The following is a 22627-nucleotide window of genomic DNA, read 5'->3' on the forward strand; positions in this document are numbered from 1 at the left end:
CTCCAATTGACACATTCGAAGGCTTCAATTTCCAAGGTCTTCCAGGACTTTCCGATTGTCTCAATGGTAGAATGGGCAATAAAAGTTCACGAGGAAATACATGCTTCCGTATTCGGTAAGATTTCCCGTGCTTCTTGCTTAATCGTCAAGTGAGCCGAAAGCAGGACACCACCAGTTACATTTATTGGGCAGCTTGTATTTGTGTTGTCATCCGTTGAGGACTTTCGTTTATATGGATTTTCACGTTTCTAGGTCCAAGAATTTGGGCTATAAACCTATCAATATAAAAATAAAGTTGAATACTCCTCCGCCACCCTCTTGAGGTTGAATTTCGGAAAATCCCTTCTTGGTGAGTACTTATGTCATAAGAGGAAGACGCTCCCCAAATTTTCAGGTTTCTAGGTCCACAGGTTTGGGCTGTGCGTTTGAGTCTGTGAATGAGAATAAACTTTTTTTATATGTTAAGATAAATTTTAGCCTAAAAAGGCAAAAAAGTAAGCGCTGACCGCCATTTCAGGGTATTTTAGGTAACTATAAAATCCTCCTAAGAGCCTAATCAATGTTGTAGAAATCGTGAACATTTAAGACTATATTTCACTTCCTCGTAAAGGAAAAAAATAGCCATTCATCTATTTGTCTATACATTAACAAATATATTCTTCTGGATACTTCCCTCTCGCTGGTTTCGTGATCTTTTATTCCCTTCAAAGTTTCCTCCTAATACACGCGTTTTCTTTTGGAATCCGGTGTTCTGTCATTCTCAATACATAACTGATTGGCCTCAAGGATCCCGGGTTCGATACCGGTCGGGGCACATTCTGGTTCGGATCCCACTCTAAACCATAATCTCAATCCCGATAACCAATCTACGCATAAAGTGGAGCCAAACTTCAATACATGCCTGACCCAGTTAAGGCCTTGTTACCCGTATGTAAATGGAGATGGATATATCATGACAGAGTTGGTAAATTCCATCATTATATTTAAGTTTCCATTCCTCTGTGACTGAGCAGAAGCCAAAAATATTTCAGAGAACTTTACGCTCAGAAAATCTCATTTTGAAAACGAGTTTGTATTTCTGTTAATTCTTCATTCTTATCATGCATGTGTTTATCTAAGTATGAGAAATTCCTGGTCATCTCAACGTTAACTTTTTCAATTACAATTTTCCCCACAGTTTGACGATCTGGATGCGTTCCTCAGTTGTTAACGGCATGGTTCAGCACCTGCAACAAACAGGTAAACATCACTTTCAGTTGCCAATAACTTTTCACCAAATCAAGTTACATTAAATCTGATTTCAGATATGGCATCCTGACGAAATTCTAGCCTATGGTCATGTATCACATGACCCACCTATCATTTTAAATAAAAAAGTTGAATTAAAGATGGCGGAACCAAGATGGCGACCGTCCCCGTGACATACTTTACTCTAAAAGGTGTCCCCCTAGGCCTATTTTGTATCGCCCATATCAAATTCCATGAAAATACATCGTTGCGGATTTTACAAGGGGTGGTAAGGGACTTGTGATACACCCTGTATATTATTTTTCTTGACTGACTGAGAATTAATTTCTTTGTCTTATTCTTCTGTATTTTGAGACTGACTGACTTGCATTTATGATTCACCTCCTCAAAAACTTCCTTTACCCTTTTTAGTTACATATCAATGGATCATATCCCTGATCAATGAATTTTTCACTTCGATTCGCGGTGCCAATTACAATTCAATATGAAACATGAAAGGTAGGAAATATGACAACATTTTACCATCCAAACGTTGCCACAGGTATATAGTAAAATAACAAACGATCAACGAAGAAAACTCCGGTGTCGCAGATGACGTAATGTGAGAATTACGAAATGGACTTTCACTGGAAGCGATGGCCCTGTCTTCGTCCGCCAAGACAATTTTTGGTTAGATAACCCAAGAATGTCCTAATGTCAACTTAATAGCTACCTACCAGGTCGTTGGAAGTCTTGCAATTAAAACTATTACATACGCTGCCTGCTCTTTAACTACTCCTTATTAGGAATTCGTTGAAAAGTAAAAGTTTGGTAAAGTGAATTTTTAAATCTACTTTACGGCCAAATAGGTTAATGGGGATTTGATCTATAGTTCACAAGGAAATCAGAAATACTAAAATGTACCTATACCTGGAATCGAACCAGGGCGTATACGCCCTGTTCTGAATTTTGCAAAATATCTAGGCTCTGGCGTCTAGACTCCTAGCCAATATAATCCTCTGTGGGTCTCGTGTTGTATCCACCATGTATGAGTGCAATTGTCTCTTCATCCATCTAATCACCATTAGCCAGATCATGGATGGCATAAAAGGGAAGTAAAATAAAGTAAATCAATCAATTAGTCAACTATCGCGGAGCCCAACAGTTCATTGAAAGTTAGATTGATTTATTTTTGTTATTTTACGTCGCTTTTTTCCACGCTTGGCTAATCGCGACGATGAGGATGAGTGAAGACGAACTTGAAGGGACTGTTAATTGAAAGTATAAAGTATCGTCGAATAAAGGATTTAGACTGTACGTTGGATACCTTTGAGCCATCTTCAATTCATGTTGAGTCGGCATTTCAATTGAAGGGCTCGGGTGTAAAGCATGGTAAGTGACATTTTGGTTATTTCTGAGTTCATTAAGAAAGAAGGTTATTAGAAGCTGCACTGTACATAAATTGTTTTCGTGCTGTGTTTACCAATTTCAGAAGGCTTCACTGAGTCCAATGCAAATTGTATGACATGGCAATTTCACTCGAAAATTGAAGGATGGCACATTTTACTTTGTAACTCCAAATTACCAAAATGTCACCATGTTTTACACCCGAGAAAGTCAACAATTTCCCTATTCTTATTGGTACAAGGAACAGGGGGAAGGGGAGTAATGAAATTGAAACGAGGCTATAGGCGAATTGGAAGTCTTAATGAAGAAATACTTCGTGTATTAATGTAATATATACCCTGTGACCTATGTATAGCCTGTTATCTGCGAAATGCTACAGATCAGAGTACACATGGGTAACTTTCCAGGGAGGGGCGGGGGGCGTGTCGGAATTTTTACGCAGCAACTGGTAGACGTTTCTGATGGCCTTCAGCACTGATAAGCTGCATCAGTCATTGAAACATCAACTCACATGTAAAGCTTAAGGTTTCACTTCTCGAGGTTGGTTAGTCACCTTTTCCTGAAAAATTTGACTTCGCATCAAAGTCCGGATTTAAGTTTTAAGTCGACTTTTATGCGCAGATAGGCTCATCGGGACTGGACCTACAGTTTAAAGTGGGATCCGAACCACTATGGGCTTCCACCGGGTATTGAAGTCGAAACCTCTTGATTACAAGACAACGACGGAACCACTACGTCATGTGGGAGGCCATAAAACGTTTACTCGAAAGTTTTCCCTGCCTCTTGACTGTTCGTTACTGTGCTGACCACGTGAACGTATTTGCACGACCAGGAAAACACTGACGTCTTATTTTCTGTTGTTAAGGAATTTAGAATATTTCCTTTCTTTGTTGAAAACATATTTCGTGTCGTAAAAATATAGAACCTTCGCATCAAAGTCCGGATTTAAGTTTTAAGTCGACTTTTATGCGCAGATAGGCTCATCGGGACTGGACCTACAGTTTAAAGTGGGATCCGAACCACTATGGGCTTCCACCGGGTATTGAAGTCGAAACCTCTTGATTACAAGACAACGACGGAACCACTACGTCATGTGGGAGGCCATAAAACGTTTACTCGAAAGTTTTCCCTGCCTCTTGACTGTTCGTTACTGTGCTGACCACGTGAACGTATTTGCACGACCAGGAAAACACTGACGTCTTATTTTCTGTTGTTAAGGAATTTAGAATATTTCCTTTCTTTGTTGAAAACATATTTCGTGTCGTAAAAATATAGAACCTTCGCTCAAATTCCCACGCCTGTAGCAGTAAGACTCTCAAGACATGATATTGACTTGTGAAGAGCACAGAACAGTTATTTGGAAATTAAACATCAGGTGAATTTACATGTTCATACATATGGTTAAGAAAAAAATAAATATGCTGGCCAAGGCAGTAATTTATTTTATTAAAAACATAAACTAAACGTTTAGTTTATGTTTTTAATAAAATAAATTACTGCCTTGGTCAGCATATTTATTTTCTCATAATCATGGAAACAAGGCTTAATGGTGTTATAATATGGTTTAATTTCAGTGACAATGCATTTAATTAATTAGGCTCTTATAGATAGAAAGCTGATGATTACATACTATGCTGATCTAAAAGATTAGTGCTAGTATTTGAAACATTTTTCCCTGCATGTCCAAAGCATTAGCTAAAATTAGCGGTTATATTCCAACTCTGATTTTTGTGAACCTTCAGCATAGGCGCCGACTCCATGGGGCTTGGGGGGCTCGAGCCCCCCCAATGTTAACGATGTGGGGGCAGAGCCCCCCAAATAATTTTGAATAAGAGGATCTAATACACATTTGAAATGTTCTAGACCATCAACTTTGGGGGGCTGAGACCGCTAAACCATCAACTTTTTGGGGGGCTATTACCAGATACAGCAAAACACATGACTTATTACTATATACTAAATATATAATTATGAGTATTGTTATCATTTTTACTAAAAAGAGTGTCAAAAGAAGATGTGCATGAACTAGGAGAGTGGATGGGACGTTCGGGCTACAAATGGCTCTTACGTGACATTCAGAACGAGATCATTGATATATAAGGGAGATCTGTCTTGCGCTTCATGGTAGCAGATATTAAAAGTCGGGAATATTTTGCTATTATGGCAAAACGTGTGACATATCCATCCGTGAACAATTGACATTCTGATTCGAACTGTAAATTAAAATTTTAATATTTTTGAAGAAATTCATGGGCCTCTGGAAACACTGAGGCCAAAACTTAAAAAAGGAAGGGAGTGAGTCATTCATTAATTTATTTCAGTGATCAGAGCCACCCCAATGATTTTAACAAGTCGGCGCCCCTGACCTTCAGTAAATTTTCTTTGGTTTGATTTTGATTTTTGTTATTTAGCGTCGCTTTTATGCCACTTTTGGCTAATCGGGACGATGAAGTTGAGTGATATGATCACATTGATGAAGTGACACTCCCGAAGCCGGGATTCGAAGCCTGGTGTCGTAGCACCACTTCCGCCATGGAGGTCGGCATTATGTCTTACAGCTTGTTCTGAACACCTCCTGAAAAATTCTGCTTTGTTTGATTTTGTTACCTATTTTCTTTCTTTTTATTGGGCCAATAGGTATTACGTAAGAGTGAAGACAGCCGTTCTGCAGTTCGAGATCTCGACGCGTAAGATCTAGACGAGTGATGACATAGGACTGATAACTCGCATTTTTGTTACGGTCCTTGCTCCTCTAATATAATAAAACCAGACCATTAATTTCGTTCCAGATCCCAACACAGACTTGGCGCTATGTGCGGCACTGTGAAACTGGGCACGAAGCGAGAAAAACAACAGAGGTTATCAGAACTCAGTTGGATTACACAGAAATATACATTTCGTCCGAGATATGATAACTTCTTTGGATAACCAGTGTCAGTACGGAGAGGTTTATTTTTGTTTGTTTCTTAGGTGATAAAATATTTTGTATACAAAATATGTGCTTTCAGGGCGTGTTCAAGAGTTTATTTGGAGAGGTGCGTTTTAACAATGCCATTTGCCGTGTAATTGCAGACAGTCTGAGCACTGCAAGAAAATAATTAGGCAATAATAATGAGTTACCAGTTACTTTTGGAAATGAGTAGCTATAACTTGTTACTATACCTCGCGACAGGTTAAGTTTGCAGCAGGTTTTATGTATCAAACCGCGCGAGAACGGCGCTCAGCAATTCCCGTGCCAGTCTTGCCTCAACCACCGAGCTGCTCATATCGCAGACAGTGAGAAAACAGTCACTATTGCAGCGGAACTATATTCTGCGCGCACGTTTGGGTCTACATGGGCGAAAAGTTGCTGCAAACTTAACTTGTCGCAGGGCTTAGTTTCAATTTATTTTTAACGAAAATAAAATTTACTTTCACACAGATCCGACGCTTGGGACGATAGATGGATTGATTTGAAAATGTTGGGTGCGTCAACACTTTGGATATTTGCCTCGTCACATAATTAAGGGTCAAGCCCATTAGCATAATTAAAACCAAAGCGTGTCCCTGAGGCCTAAAATCTCCTTACCTAGGTTAAAAACTGAGGCTGTAAAGGGACGCTAAGGACAAAACACACAGTACGAGATTATACTGACTGTAGAGCCAGGCGTCAAAGCCTCGTTGACTTTGGAAATGAGGTGGGCTTTTTTTGGGGTGGCTTCTCAAAAGGACACCCCTTAACACCCCGCGCGCGAGACGAGAATGTAAATTGGTCCCCCCACCCCATCAATACATAGCCACATGAAGTTTTCGAGGGGAATCTAAAATGCATTTCTACCTAATATATACATTAATAACAAGGGAGTATGTCAATTATTTCAACAAGATTTAACACAAACAGCGAAATATGGCTAACTCTTTAAATAATAAAATAAACGTTGACTATTTTTGAGAGGGAAGAGGCACACATATTGCACTTATATTCAATTTAGTCTGTATCACAAGTACAATAGTTAGAGAGATTAAATCAACTAATTGTGATCCACGCAAAGTTTTTTAAATAAATAATTTAGACGGCTTTTACAACATTAAAGTAGGTTGTCGTACCTCTAAGCCACCGAAAATTTAGAAGGGGCCAGTTCCCCCCCCCCACCCGTCCCCTTTGCCGGAAGTGGCCAGAAACAGATTACAGTAGCCCATAATTCGTACATCGAATTGCCAGTTGATTTTCTTCAGATATTGAGCTTCCTCAATGTTTCTGCGGTGTGCTTCTATCTTCAGGACAAGAGGCTGTTCAACTCCATATTAGACTGCACCTTATGTACTTTTCAGTTTGTTTTCAATTTCCAATTATAAACAGATTGAGTTTTATAGCATCAGCCATAACTGCCCTGTGTCAACAAAACTGTTGTATCACCGATAAGCGTATTATACGGTTATCTGTAGCCAGGCCCGTAGCCAGGATTTTATTTCGGGAGGGGCTCATCCCGTATCAGCAGCCGCCATCTAAAGGCAAAAAAGTTGGGAGAGTTCAAGCCCTGAAGATGAATTTCTCAGCATTTTACAAGACGCATAATTCTGCAGAAGAAGTAAAATTAATTACCACTATACACTATTTAAATTAGATATTTGTAGGATATCAGGGGGGGGTTCAGTCCCCTTAGCCCTCCCCCCTGGCTATGAGCCTGTCTGTAGCTGTATAAAGGTTACAACTGCTAATTTTGAACTATTTGGACTGTTTTGAGAGCACACGTCAGTAACAGACTACGTAACAAATCATATATTCTGTTTCGTCTTGTAAACATTATGGTACCACACATGGTTATGGTATGGATGTATTGTTCCCAGACTAGAGGCTCGGATTTCCACTGGGGAAAATGTTATAAAAGTTATAACCAAAATTGTACATGGGCTAGTCAAATGATTTTAGCCCCGGGCACTCAGATATCAAAATCTTGGCCAGTTAGAACATTAGTGTATACAATCTCCTCAAGGACTTTTCTGAGGAAGACCGAAGTCCATTGGCCCATTTAAGTACACCACCGACTTTATGTGATAAAAATTACGTATAAGTTGGATTAATCTTTGTATACAAATTAACATGTTTCGTTTACTTTGATAAATACGTCAGTTTCTTGTATTCCAAAATATGAATTCTTATTTTACTTTATCTTAACACATGTGAGATATCCCCAAATGCAAAAGTTTTGGAGTTTATTTTTGAACAGCTTGTCAGTCACTCATTGTGAATTACTATTTGCGTCAAGGTGTTTCATTGGGAAAAATAATGGGAAAGAAGGCAACGAAACATTCATGATGGTCTGATGGTAAAAAAGGCAATGAAATAATGTTACAGCTGGGCGTTACCAGTGATTTCCGTAACTGCGATAAGAATATCTACATACATTGACATGTTTTCCTACCCCCAACAATCTCCGCAGACGTTTAACAAATATCACATAACGCGCATGTGTGGCAAGAAGAGGGGAAAAATAAAATATACTGTCATTGTCAAATGCTTCAGTTCTTGGAAATGTCTAGTCAGAGGCAGTAATTTGTTCCATTCCATATGACAACTTCATTTCTAGAACATCCCTGGCTAGTGAGCTAGTCTTCAGTGGTGTTCATGGAATACTGAGGCATGAAAGATGCGCAGAAACATGCGCCGTGGTCTCGCGTATGTGCAGAACAATAAGCAGTGAGTGAGAAGATTCTTCTCTTCTGAAACGTCAAGCCACGGAGTCAGCGAAGGAGACGAGAAAAGGCAAGAGGATTGGTTATGTTTCTCTATGTTCGTTTATCGCACCTTCCTTCTGTTCCTTTGACGGCGTCTTTTGATACACAATCTTTCCCTGGAGTGGTGCTACGATCAAAGGCCCTCGCTCCAGTGTTTTCCTTTGAAGGAACGATTAGTGAAAATGAAACATCAAAGGGGCGTTGAAACTCCCGAGAATAATATTGTGGCTATGAAATGTTACACATGGCGAGTTTCTTAAGATACTTTCGGGTTGTTGATAATCATGAAAGAAGAAGTCGTTCAAGCCCAGTGCTTCAATATATGAATGTTAAAAAAGAATGAATCAGCTCAGCTTATACCAGAAAGGTTCCGGGTTCGAATCCCACACTGGGCACGAGAGTATCTCTTTTCCTTCTACACTTCTCTTATGTATTTTGGCTAATCGCAAAGATGAGAATAAACAATGATTAGATGAAATTGATATTCGGAATGGAATTTGTAAGCCAAGACTTGAACCTGGAAAGTTCAGTAAATTATATTGTTCATCCTCATCGTCGCGACTAGCCTGAAACGGGAGACAAGCAACATGAAATAAGAAAATACATGAGGTGTATTTGTAAAGTGTATAGCGGGGCAAGGCCTCCCCGATGGCGCAGTGGTAGCGTCGTCGCATTGTAATCAAGGGATCCCGGTTCGATACCCGGTGGAGGCACGTGGTTCGGATCCCACTTTAAACTGTAGGTCCAGTCCCGATTAGCCTTACTGTGCATAAAGTGGACTTAAAAACCAAATCAATCCAATCCAGTATCCCGGGGCAGGTGATCTGGACCAGGAGTTTTTCCAGTCATTTCCCTGTTTCTGCGAGGCTCTGAGGCCCACCCAGCCTCTCATCAATGGGTACCTGGGACGACCCTGGGGGTAAAGGTGGCCGGGCGTGATGCTGATCACATCATTCCAACTATAGCCGAGATCAAGAATATGTGGAGTTGTTCTTCCTCTACATCAAAAAAGGTAAAGTGCTCCCCTGTGCATAGCACCACGCCATGAAGGCGTATAGGGGGTGTGGGGGTAACGCCCCACACTTTCTTGATCCGGTAGTGAGTGGGGGTGATGTGATCAGCATCACGCCCCTGACCGCCTTTACCCCCCAGGGTTTCCCCCAGGTACCCATGTTATTCGACGCTGGGTGGGCGCCGGGGCCGCTTCCATCGTTCGTTACTTTTTTACCTTACCGGAAAGTTTATTTGAACTTAGGACGCCTATGTGTAACCAGCGTTGTAACTTTATAATGCCGACCTTCGCAGCGGAGTGACTAACACAGTTCGCTGAGACGCCACAAAAGAGAGAGAGAAAGAGACATTTTCGCACCACGACTGCAGATTGAAAAAAGTAGGGACAGGCATTGGATTCATTTGGTGTTTAAGTGCACTTTATGCACAGTAAGGCTAATCGGGACTGGACCTACAGTTTAAAGTTGGATCCGAACCACTATGTGCCTCCACCGGGTATCGAACCCGGGACCCCTCGATTACAGTAGGGACAGGGAATAAGAGTAATGGACTGTCCCGACTAAATCGGTATATCGGACGTCTGGTAGCCTTGCATCAATGGTTATAAAACTAACGCTGCCCAATATTGCAGACTGCAAACTTCTGCTGGTTTCTTCACGACAAACACATTCATTTATGCATGAAAAATTGATTTTTTTACAAATTTGAAAAATCGTCGATGTTATTATCATAGCTTTTTATAAGAATGCATGTAATATTTCATAGTTCGAAGGGGGGTGCATGGCCCCCGTGGGCCCTCCCCTGGGTACGGGCCTGCAGGGACGTCGCGTAGGCGAGGAACTGAACCAGATCACGTGGTCTAACTCTACTCTTACTTCCACGAAACTCGCAGAGTTATGCGCGCCTACATCGTCCTACAAAAGAGACACGTACAACCTCATTTGCATGACTGTTGCCCACTGCACGAAGTACATGTACGGCTGGCACTGCAAGATACTGCTAATGGGAATAACAATGCTAAAGAGAGGACCGCCTTGTGACTTCAGGTTCACCTTTTTGCGTTATCTCCTCCGCCTACAACCTCAGACAGAGAAGGCTTTCTGGGGATAACGAGTCTTTTCAACAGTCCGGCTGAACGGTGCGTCACATATTCACATCAGACCTCGCTTTTAGTTAAACACACAGGCTTCGCAAGGCGAGTCGAACCTGATCAGTGATCAGTCATGAAAAATGGCATTGTTCATTTCAATGCTTGTATTCTTGTACCAGAAATAAGCTTCAGTTCAGGGGCATTGCTAGATTTTCTTTGAGTGGGACCCAACCAGTGGCGTGCCCAGGATTTTCAAAAGGAAGGGGTTACATATACTTTTTCTTGGTGGTCAGCCCTCATTTTGTCATACGAGTTTCCTACGTTTGACGTTCTTTTTTTTAGGAATACTGGGTCAAAAGAGGGGGTTATAACCCCCACCAACTCCCCATTGGGCACGCCACTGGACCCAACCTTCGATAAAAAGGAAAAAAACTACTCTATATGTTGGAAATCTGTCAAGGGAAAATAGGATTGAAATAACTCCAATGTACTTGCAAATATGAATATCAATAAATTGTGACTACTGTCTTCACTTTGCCAGAATTTAGGAAACTTTCAGACTGAAGCGACATGCAACACGTACCACTTGAAAACCAACAGTCAGGAAAAAGGAAAAAACACAACCTTTCGTATCGAAGCTGCTCGTGTCGCATCGGTCTATTCGTAGCGCATGCGCGGGGAATGTTTTTCAGTGTAGAGCAGTGTAATTTGGCTACTTTCGGGAGGCATCCTAGCCCTGTAGGCCATCATTCGCTTATTAAAAAGTAAGAAATAATAGTGGGGGGGAGGTGTAATCGAGGGCAACCTCCCCGCCAAGGCCAAAGTCCAGCTAAGGCCCTCATTAGACAGAAGCATTTCCTTTAGCATTTTTGCTAGCATAAATGCCATGTAAATGCTTCCAAAAATCTTGTAGCAGATAGTACTTAATACGGAAGCATTTCATGGAACATTTCCAATAGGTTTTGCGATTGCAATGTATAATATATACAACATGAAAGGCACGTCAAATTATACCATCTATAGTTAGTACACGGTGTTTACAATTGAAACAACTAAAATATTCTTCCATACATGTACTACATTCGTCATAAAGTATGTATTTAAGCAGCGCCATTGATTTGTCCCTAATACCGTTTCATACGAAACGTTATTCCTCTCGGTTGAATAGTTATCGGCTTTTAAAAATGTGAAGTGATACATTGTTTACATCTCCCTTGGCCGCCATTACATCTGCTCTCGAAACCTAGAGGTCGCCTCTGATTGGTTATGCCAATAAAAATGATATGGAAATAAGACCGATCCTATCCTTGGGAAATGCCGTGAAATTGCCATGGCATCTGAAATGTCGCAAAATGTTTCACTTTACACGGTAATATTTTGAGGTGCGAAATCCTGGGGGGGGGGGGGATTTCCCCCACCAACAATCTTGGCCTCACAAATCCCCCCCTAAAATTTCCGGGGGGGAGAGTTTTTGTTATAACAAACAAAAGAGAAGCAATCACTTTTAATTTCAAATATACTTTACTAAGAATAATATCGTAACATCATTAACAAATCTACATCAATACTCACAATAAAACTAAAACAAGAATGCAAAACAATAATAACTATGAAATCTAATTGATTTATATTAACATAAAACACAAAGTAAAGAAAAACTTACACATAATAAAACCACTTGAACTATTTCATAACTTATTAACATCTTTGCCAGTTAGTAAAGGAATTAGTTAGCTGCTTTGCAATATCTGTTATGTAACAGTTGGGCTGAAAAGTTCGTAGGCTAACATAGTAAAAAATATTTTTTTGACAAAATTCGATTTTATTATTCAATATAGTTGCCTTCGAGGGCGATACAACGATTATAGCGGTCATACAATTTTTCGATGCCATTTTTATAGTACGATTTCTCTTTAGCCTCAAAATAGGCCTCAGTTTCGGCGATTACCTCTTCATCAGTGCTAAATTTCTTTCCAGCGAGCATTCTTTTAAGGTCTGCAAACAGGAAAAAGTCACTGGGGGCCAGATCTGGAGAATATGGTGGATGGGGAAGCAATTCGTAGTCTAATTCATATAATTTTGCCATCGTTTTCATTGATTTGTGACACGGTGCATTGTCTTGATGAAACAGCACTTTTTTCTTCTTCAAATGGGGCCGTTTTTTCGTGATTTCATCCTTTAAACGCTCCAACAACGCTATGTAATAATCGCTGTTGATGGTCTGGCCCTTTTTGAGGTAATCGATGAATATAATACCATGCGCATCCCAGAATACTGATGCCATAACCTTGCCAGCCGACTGTTGCGTCTTTCCACGCTTTGGATTCGGTTCATCACGTGCAGTCCACTCGGCTGACTGTCGATTGGACTCTGGAGTGTAGTTATAGAGCCATGTTTCATCCATTGTAATATATCGACGGAAAAATTCGTGTTTATTACGGTTGAATATCGCTAAGCATTGCTCCGAATCATCAAAACGTTGTTGCTTTTGATCGATTGTGAGCACGCGCGGCACCCATTTTGCACACAGCTTTCGCATGTTCAAATATTCATGCACAATATGTCCAACACGTTCCTTTGATATTTTTAAAGTCTCAGCTATCTCGATCAACTTCACTTTACGATCATTTAAAATTATTTTGTGGACTTTTTTGATGCTTTCGTCGGTAACAGCCTCTTTGGGGCGTCCACTGCGTGCATCGTCTTCGATGCTCATTTCGCCTCGTTTAAATTTAGCAAACCACTTCTCAACGGTTGATTTTCCTGGTGCAGAGTCCGAATAATGTTTATCAAGCCAAGCCTTGGCTTCAACAGTATTTTTTTCGCCAAAAAGCAATGCTTTATTAACACACGAAATTCTTTTTTATCCATTTTTTCACAATAACAAAAGCTGCTTCACTCACAATGCTATATCTCACGAACTAATTATCCGGCAGCTGTGAAATTTATACACGTATCTTTTGAAGGTTAGTACTAAGTAAAAATCACATGGATTTAATTCTAGTAACGCCATCTATGAGTCAGCCTACGAACTTTTCAGCCCAACTGTTATACAAGTAACAAATTAATTTCCTTTATGTAATTAATAATAATAATATATTTTGAGTAGTTTATTTTCACTTTTAATAACACTACAAATATGTATATCGTATAATTTACACATATGTTTGTGGGGGAGGGATTTTGTAGATGAAGGACTTTCTCCCCCCCACCAGTTTTCAATGATTTCGCACCCTGATCTTGGTCATGGCATAAATGTTAAGGAAAATACTTTCGTCTAAATAGGGCCTTATGCATCGAAAAGTAGACAGTACGGCTGGCGATGGGCAACAGAGTTGCTACATCCAGGATCTGGTCTTGGCAAACCAAGGATTGTGTGAAGCAGAGATGAGCACAGAAGAAAATGGAGATAAGGAGATGTGGAAGGAAAGAAAACAAAAGACAGTCTGGTGATGAACAACACGCATCCTGATCGTCACGCTCCTAACCTGACGGTCCATCCAAAAGGAAAGGAAAGTGCCGTGTGGAGTAAAAGTCTTCATCCCTCCTTTGTGTTAGTGAATTATCTCTCAGCGGCGCGTGCACGGACTATGCTCTGGGACAAGTTTACTGTGCAGCGACGTGTTGCCAAGTCATGAAGACATACACGTGCGCAGAGAATGTAGTTCCGCTTGCTCGCGCACTAATTTGCCAGTTACCCTCTTGCAGCCTCCCGCGTAGCCGAACGGTTAGCGTCCTTGCCTCTGGTAAGAGCGGTCCTGGGTTCTATTTCCAGCAAGAGCTTGAATACATTTCAACGATTCTCTCACGTGGGAGGAGCTGAGAAAATAGTTCCAGGGTTGGCATGTTTAAAACAAGTTGTAAACGTTTAAAAACATTGATAATTGAATAGTATATGCATGAAACACTTTTGTTCCCTACTTAACGTATATTGTACGAGAATTTTGTTTCATTCCAAAGAAAATGTGATATTTCGAAAAATAGAGTAGCTACCGCGGGGATAAAGTGGGACCACATTTCTTGGGTCTCGCATTCGCTCACCCTTGCATTAACTCCGAAGCATGGGCGTCGTCAGGGAGAGGGGCGGGGGAGGGGTCGAACGGGTTCCTCGACCACCCCCGAAAATTGGCATGTTTCATTTAAGGTTACAAATAAAACAGAAAGCTTGTTATTTTTATTGGTAATACAGCAATAAAATCCATTTAGTTAGCATTCCAACAGAATAACCAAAGTGCAAACTTGTAAAATACAGGATCCAGGTTAAATTTTCATTCTACTATTTAATCAAAAAGAAAATGGTTCCACATTATAGTTTTATGGGTGAGGTCACACAACATAAACTTTATGAGTATAATTTTAATGAAAGGTGTATAAAAATTAATAAGAAAATACAAAAACTATGATTATAATACTAACTATTAAAATATTTAAAAAATAGTGGAAAAAGTTGTGTTGGATGTGCACTCATCTGGTGGTTCGAGTAACAGCCTGCCCACTATAACAATAATAATAATAAATTTGGAATAAAATTGGTTTATTTTTATTAGTTTACAATAGTTGTTATTGTAAAATCACAAAATTATCGTCATAGTAATTAATTATACTAATAAAGTTGTATTAATGGCTTGGACCCCCCACACAAAAAGTTCCGGGGGACCATAGTTCCTGGTTTATTTGGTCCAGTCGGACTATTTTCTGAGACACTGTATAATCCGTGACCCACAAAGTGAAGAGCTTTACCAGCACAACAAATCGCTACGCCTCCTCAATCCATTCATTCAGTTCATATGCTCAAAAAACATTCCTTTTACGCATAGGCCGTTATTTTCCGGTAGCTTTAACAATTAACTTCATTACCATTTCGTTGGTTCTCAACAGCATAATGGGGCAGCTTTGTGTAATGCGAGAGGAAGCATTAGCAATGTGTTTTCCCAAATTCGAGGGTTTTTCTCATCTTGTAGGTTTTAAAATCCCAGACGTTTCTAGGTGAAAGTTGGCGTACTTGTGATAAATAGCAGTTTGATGAGTCACTAGAGCAAGACTACCAGTTCAGCGTTGCCAGCTATGTGAAAATCTATCTACAGTAGTAAATTTGAGCATATGTTGCCAACGCTCCAACGAATTCTATTTAAGCAGAAATTGTGGTCAAATAAAATCGATCCCCAAGCTACGGCATGAACCCAGAACCTTCTGTGACGAGATAGCGAGTCGAGCACCATACGCGCTCGGCCACTAAAACTGAAAGTGTAGCTTAAAAAAGAAAAAAGAAATACACAGCAAGCAATACAATGAAGAAAATCCTGTGTTCCGTAATTTACATCTGGGCGAACTTGTGTTGTCAAATCCGTCAATGATGAGAAAAATGTATGTAGGGATGGTGACATTGTTCCAAAATAGTTTGCAACACTGCATGGTCGTTCATTTAAAGCGTAGCATGTTCATCTGCATTTGAAATCACTTCCTTGCGTAATACGTTCCAGGAAAAGTCCATTAAATAAGTGAACAAGATCGACAGGCTTTGAGGACAGAATATTTTTAGCACTCTTGCTATTTGCGTTGCAATTTGCAACGGGAATACAAACGTCTGTGCCTTTTAACTGTTCTGCACAGTTCTGCATAACTCTGGAGAAAATATGATGCGCACTTTTCGGTAAGAAGGGCTTATAATATCGATACACAAAATATATAGCGAAAATTCAGAAATTGTATAACTTTATATGCATCTGTAAATAACAACGTATTAAAGTCCGAAGGTTTCAAGTTCGAAATCCGGCATAGGTCTTCCCTTTGCATGTGTCCATTTCATTAGTTTGAACAGATTATCATTCATCCTCATAGTCGCGATGAGCCCAAAGGGGCAAAAAAGTACAGTGAAAAGATTGCACCGATCCATGAAGACACATACGGGATGTGGAGGTAGGGACCGACACATTCTCGATCTCTGTCAATCTGAAAATGATGTGATCAGCGACACGCTCCGGTTGCTTTTACCCGTGACATTGCTGCTGAAAGATGGAAGAAAAAACAAGAAACGTGATCAAAATTAGATAAAAACATCGCAGGAATGCTCAGATTTTTACCGAGAAATGAATTTAAAAAGTCTCGAAATTGGATCAAAACTACAAAGACACGAAATGTGATCAAAATGAGAGAAAAACATAAACATTGCAGAAATTCTCAGATCCCTTTCTCCAGGTACCCCTTGATTCGAGGCTGGGTGAGCTTCAGATCTACTGTCGAAAAACTCCCACCTGAGATCCACAGCGGGAATCGAACCCGGGTTCCCGCATGTCAAAACAGCCTACCGACTGGGCATTACGAAAACCTGATCCTCAATTCGAGGTGTAGTAATGTAAATCGTGGATTATTCATTGAAAATAAAATGGCAATTTTTGAAAACGAAACTGCGCGAACATCGACCCGAGTTAGCTTGATTACAAGACCGAAAGCGATAAATCACGACACTGTAAGAGAAGTTATCAAGAGTTAGAAATTAGTTATCTATGGGCACCCACACTGCTCATACATAACGTAAGTCTACATATCGTATACAAAATTAGTAGGCTACATGCTTAGGCTCAGTGCTCGAAGTGGAATTTGCTAATTGGGGGGGGGGGGGGGGGTGGCATGCTCCTGTGTCTCTCCCATTCTCTCTACCTGTATCCCTCATTCTCTCTCTCTCTCTTTATCTGTCTCTCCATTTCTATATCTTTACCTGTCTCTCCCTTCTCTCTATTTATGTGACTCTCCCTTCCTCTATCTTTATCTGTCTTTCCCTTTCTCTCTCTTTATCTTTATGTCTCTTCCTTTCTCTCTTTATCTGTCTCTCCCTTTCCCTCTTTATCTGTCTATCCCTTTTCTATCTTTTTATCTGTTTATCCCTTTCTCTCTATTTATCTGTCTCTCACTTTCTGTTTCATTATGTGTCTCTCACTTTCTCTTTCATTTGTGTCTCTCCCTTCCTCTATCTTTATCTGTCTCTCCCTTTCTCTCTATTTATCATTCCCTCCCTTTCTCTCTTTATCTGTCTCTCCCTTTCTCTATCTTTATCTGTCTTTCCCTTTTCTCTTTTTATGTCTCTCCCTTCCTCTATCTTTCTTTCTCTGTCTTTCCCTTTCTCTGTTTGTCTTTCCATTTCTCTCTTTTTATCTGTCTCTCCCTTTCTCTCTTTTTATCTGTCTCTCCCTTTATCTGTCTCTCCCTTTATCTCTCCTTATGTGTCTCTTCCTTTCTTTTTTCTTATGTGTCTCTTCCTTTCATTCTCCTTATGTGTCTCTTCGTTTCATTCTCCTTATGTGTCTCCCTTTCGCTCTCTTTATCTGTATTTCCCTTTCTCTCTCTTTATTAACGTGGGGACAAAACAATGGAACATTTTGAACACTGCTTAGGCTAAAAGAACATTTATTTATTTACGTCATCTTCGATTCCCGGTGAAGGCACATTGCACGGTGGTTCGAATCCAACAATCAACGATAAGTCCAGTACTGATTAGCCTATCTGGGCATAAAGTGAACTTGTTTACCAGGGGTTGGCAAGAGATGAACACGCCACGCCTCTGTCTTCGCTACTTGATTTTTCATATTTGTATGCGAAAACTGATCAAGTCCTTGTATATCATTTAGGGTAAATTATATTAGTGGGGGGACATTCTGCATTCAACAATGCGTTGAAAGTTATGGCTTCCACAACGTTCGTGTTGCGAGTAATGGGCACAACATATGGACAATGCATTGTTGTTTTTCTGTTTCACTGGCCTTGAGGATAAAATTATCCGAGCCAACGGTGTTGACAGTGAACGCATGACTTTACATAAGCGAGCTTGCCATGCAAATTAAGCGCAGATGAGATCTCGCAATGGACTGACTTGACTGATCGATAAGAATATATCTATCGCAATATTCAGCTCCTAACAATGGGCAAGCTAATACATGCCTTTTGATAAAGGTTATTACCATTTAACCAGGTCTATTGTTCATTATTATTTTCCGTGCGTGCAACAAAATCTGAAATCTATGTGTGTGAATTATTCTGATAGTAGCCTCCCCGTATATAATTATCACATAGTCTACCTTGATGGCACAAGGAGAATGGTAAGAAGGGCTCAACATAATCACGACAGCGGTTATTTGCGGAGGTGATGTGATCAGCCTCACGCTCCGGTAGCCTTTAACCTTTAACGATGCTCCCAGGTACCAATTTAGTGGAGCCTGGGTGAAAAACAAAGCCGCTTCATGCAGACATTGCTGGAAAAATCCACCCATCTCGGGAATCGAACCAAAGTCTCCCGCGTGCCATTACGATTCCCTACTGACTGTAATACTCTCGCGGCTCTTGGTAGTAGCCTACTATAGGGTAAATATAACTTATCCAGTTATTAATCATTGTCATCTTTCGCTGGTTTCCAAGTCAATTTTTTCGGCAACACTAAATTTTGCTCTTGCCGAAACGCCACTGTGCCATAATTTCCGTGGATTCCCTAGTGCTACAAGCATATTCGCCGTTCGCACTCAGTTCAGCATAGGCGATTTAATTCTCTGCTCTGATTGGTTGACTTCGCGGATGTGACGTCACACCAAAACAAAACAAACAATTGAATGGATGATGTGCATCGGTAAACAACGAACATACGTACGTGTGTGCATTTATTATTTTTTTTAAAAAAAATTACTCGATGGTACTATAAGAGTGAGTGCAGGAAAAAAGAGACATTTTCATAAATATAAAAAATAGACTTTTGTACTATAAGCAGGAGATATAACAAACTAGAGTGCTAGTTGATTTACAAGAGCAAATCAAACAGAGAAGGTGGTTTGTATTTATTTTGACAACTATTTATGTAGGTTACAGACTCAAGGACGTACTTCGGGGCTCCAGGGGGTCAGACCCCCCGAAAGATTTATCAAGCACTAAAATTAAATAATATATTATTTTAGCCGTTGTTGTATAATTTCCTCTGAACTTATTGGAAGACAAGGATTATATTGGGATCATAGGGCTTTGAGGGACAAGAAGGACGTATTTAGCGGGTCCGGCCCCCCCCCCCCACACACACACACACGCACGCACAACCGAAATACGTATTAAGTACGAAAATTAAATAATGAAAATATACTCGTTTAGCATTGTTGTATAATTTCCTCCTTAACTTATTGGAAGACAAGGATTATATTGGGATCATACGGCTTTGAGGGAAAGGTAGGACATATTTAGGAGTGGTCCAGGGGTCCGGACCCCCCGAAAGACTTACCAAGTACTAAAATTAAATAATGAAAATATTAGCATTTGTTACATAATCGATGGTTATTAACTTCCTCTGAACTTTTCTTAATCAGAAACTTAATCTTCCCCAACTACATGTGGCATCATTTCTGTTATTCGTTAAATATTCCATTATCCATCCATTTGACATTAATTTCATTGCTAGAGCACTTGTTTTTATGTAAATTATTCCGATCTTAACCAAAGGTAAGCTACGTAATGAATATGCGCTGTTATATCTCTATTTTTATAGGTAATATTATAATATTAATTTATGTATTGTAATTAGTATTAATTTGATTTAATATAATTATTTTAATTTAAACTTTATTATTATTATTATTATTATTATTATTATTATTATTCCTGAGACACTTGGTTCGGATCCCCCTGAAACATATTTCTATCTAGATACGTGCCTGGTTACAGTAATGACAAAATGTGTTTGTAGATTATTTGGATATTTACAGCATATATCAGTTTCAGAAAATCAGCACAAGCAAAAATACAGGCATTTCAATTGAAACACGGAATTCGTTTTCACCTCTTAAATTTTCGTTTTGTACACCTGGCTGGAAAATAATGTAATTAAATAGTAAAGTGCAGAAAATAATAACACTTATAACTAGTACAAAGGAGTACTCTTGTTAACTGCAATTATGCTCTGTAAATATTTAATTCGTATCGTTTTTAATCTAAAATACGTCTAAGTTTTAACTGTGTAATCATTTTTGCAATATGTATACAAGGGTGAAAGGCCGTTACCATATTCCCCACGTGGTGAGAATAGCACATAGGACTATTTTCGCCAGATATTGAAAATAGCAGAAAGTGCTGAAGACCACAAACCATATGTTCTATTGCGATTTCATCATGCTACGTATGCATTATTTACATGGTTCGATATCGATTTCTGTCTGCGGAGTTTTAGCGATTACTTACTACGTGTTTCCTTGATATTAGTTTTTCAAATTCTGTAACTACTTGCCAACCGCCATTTGTTAACTGTCGTCTTGTTGGTATCTGTTCATGAAATCGCGCTGAGAGAGAGGAAGAGGGGCAGAAAGAGTAAAATAGGAAAGCATGGAAATGGATAAAGAGAGAAGACAAGAAAAGCAGAGGAGAAAGAAAAAGAAAGAAAGACAGGGAAGAAAGTGAGTGAGAGAGAGAGACGAAAAGAAAGAGAGAGCGTAGAGTAAGACAGAAGAAAGGGGGTAAAGAAAGACAAGGGAGAGAGAGAAACTAGGAATATGGAGAGAAAGAAATATAGAGAGAAGGAGGTATATAGAGACGGGAAAATAGGCCAATTAAATATAAAGAGGGTGCGATAAATATGCAGAAAGTAGGGAGAAAAAAGAATGAAGAGTTTGACAAAGATAGAAAAATAGCATAAGAACATGGGCGGAGTTTGAGCTTTTGCTTTGGGGGGGCCAGACCCTGGGAGAAGCATATGATGTACCTGAGGGTTATTGAATATTCCCTAGTTTATAAGGGGTCCGGAGGCCTTCCCCCGGAAATTTAAAAAAAAAAACAACTTAAAAACACTGAGTTTTAGGCCTTTTAGATTTGAAAATGTTAAATTTCCTCGCTTAAGTAAACAAATATTAATTAGTATATTGGTTGTAAGCTTTAAAAGAAGGAAAACACTACGATTATTGCATTTTGCATTTCATTATTTTTTTATTCATACAATACTCGTATTACTTTTAAAAAGTTACGATACAATAGTAAGCTTCAGAAATTTTAGAAAAATTAAATTGAAAAGTTCTTTTGATGCCCCAGCAGTAACTGTTGACTCAACACAAAGTCATTTTACGTTTTTCTTTCTTCAAACTGTACACGTCAATCAAATCGTCTAAGACTGTAAGACCTGCTATTACGGCGCAATTACCGCACATGCCATCATGCCAAACGTCAAGATTTTCTGTATGGCTTCATAACAAAAATGTAGTAACTGAACTTAATCATGTGTTTTTTTTAAGTTGGGGGGGGGCAGCTCCCCCCGGCCCCTACAGAACTACGCCTATGCATAAGAAGTAGGCAGAGAGGAAGAAAGAGGGGAGAGGAAGACAGATAAAGGGAGAAAGAGACGAGGGAATCTTAGTAGTCTTGCCTGCAGAAGAGTGTCCACCTGAAAAATAGAGTATCTAAGATGTCTATATTTGTGATGTCTCCGGGGGGGGGGGGGTGATGTTTCCAGTGGGAGAAATTTCAGCAACTCTTCTTGAAACATCTGGATATTATATCCCTCCAAGTATCAAAAATTAGCCATCAGGGGGGAGGGTGTACAAAAACGAGGGAGGAATTTCCCCTCAGTCCCTCTTAAATACCACGCTCGGTGTATACAGGGTGTGTGCCAAAATAACAAATCCAAAATTCTTGTCTTCATGACTTTCCTTTTTCTTGACCTCCCCTTAACATTTATTTAATCGCCCCCTACTTAGGCGGAAATTAGGAAAATACATATTTTTATTCAATGAAAAAAACGCTACCACAAGGCCGGTTAAGATGAAAACGGAAGCTGTACTTTAACAAGAGATTTAGACTTGCTTTAACCATTAAGGCATGTAAAAATTAATGCTTCGGACTTCATCCTGGATGGTGAATGGTCACGAGATTCTTAAGAAACAAAATGAACAAATCTTAACCACGGCTCAATTCAATTGTAGATATCCAAATATTCAATTTCATCAAGTCCCAGTACAGGTATATAACAATGTAAATTCATACAAGTGCGCACGGGGGAGCAAGAGTGATAGTTGCCCCTCCTAATACTCTCACTTAGAAATTTAGTGTAGATAAATCTTATTACCGTTATTAAACAATATTATTCTCTTTAAAAAATAAAGTATTTTTAAACCGACGAAAGTTCCTATGTGATTGGACAATCTCACCTCGTTCTCCAGCAAATTACTTGTT

At 39.6% G+C, this 22627-nt stretch overlaps 2 protein-coding genes across 7 annotated transcripts in view; one reads left to right on the plus strand and one right to left on the minus strand.

The window, feature by feature from the left end:
* LOC145985420 (uncharacterized) overlaps positions 1 to 22627 on the minus strand; it is a 130993-nt gene that overhangs the window by 100192 nt on the left and 8174 nt on the right. The window lies entirely within an intron of this gene.
* LOC145985419 (uncharacterized) overlaps positions 1 to 22627 on the plus strand; it is a 65131-nt gene that overhangs the window by 6914 nt on the left and 35590 nt on the right. The window contains exon 1 of one of the 5 annotated variants that reach the window (XM_083119419.1): positions 1200 to 1239. The exons of the other annotated variants lie outside the window; for them this stretch is intronic. Within the exon in view, the coding sequence (XP_082975545.1) occupies positions 1215 to 1239 (25 nt within the window). The 5' untranslated portion in view covers positions 1200 to 1214. Of the gene's footprint in view, positions 1 to 1199; positions 1240 to 22627 lie in introns of those variants that run through there. 5 annotated transcript variants of the gene reach the window in all.

Source organism: Lepisma saccharinum, chromosome 3, assembly GCF_977018435.1.
Source record: "Lepisma saccharinum chromosome 3, izLepSacc3.1, whole genome shotgun sequence".
Classification (NCBI taxonomy): Eukaryota; Metazoa; Arthropoda; class Insecta; order Zygentoma; family Lepismatidae; genus Lepisma; species Lepisma saccharinum.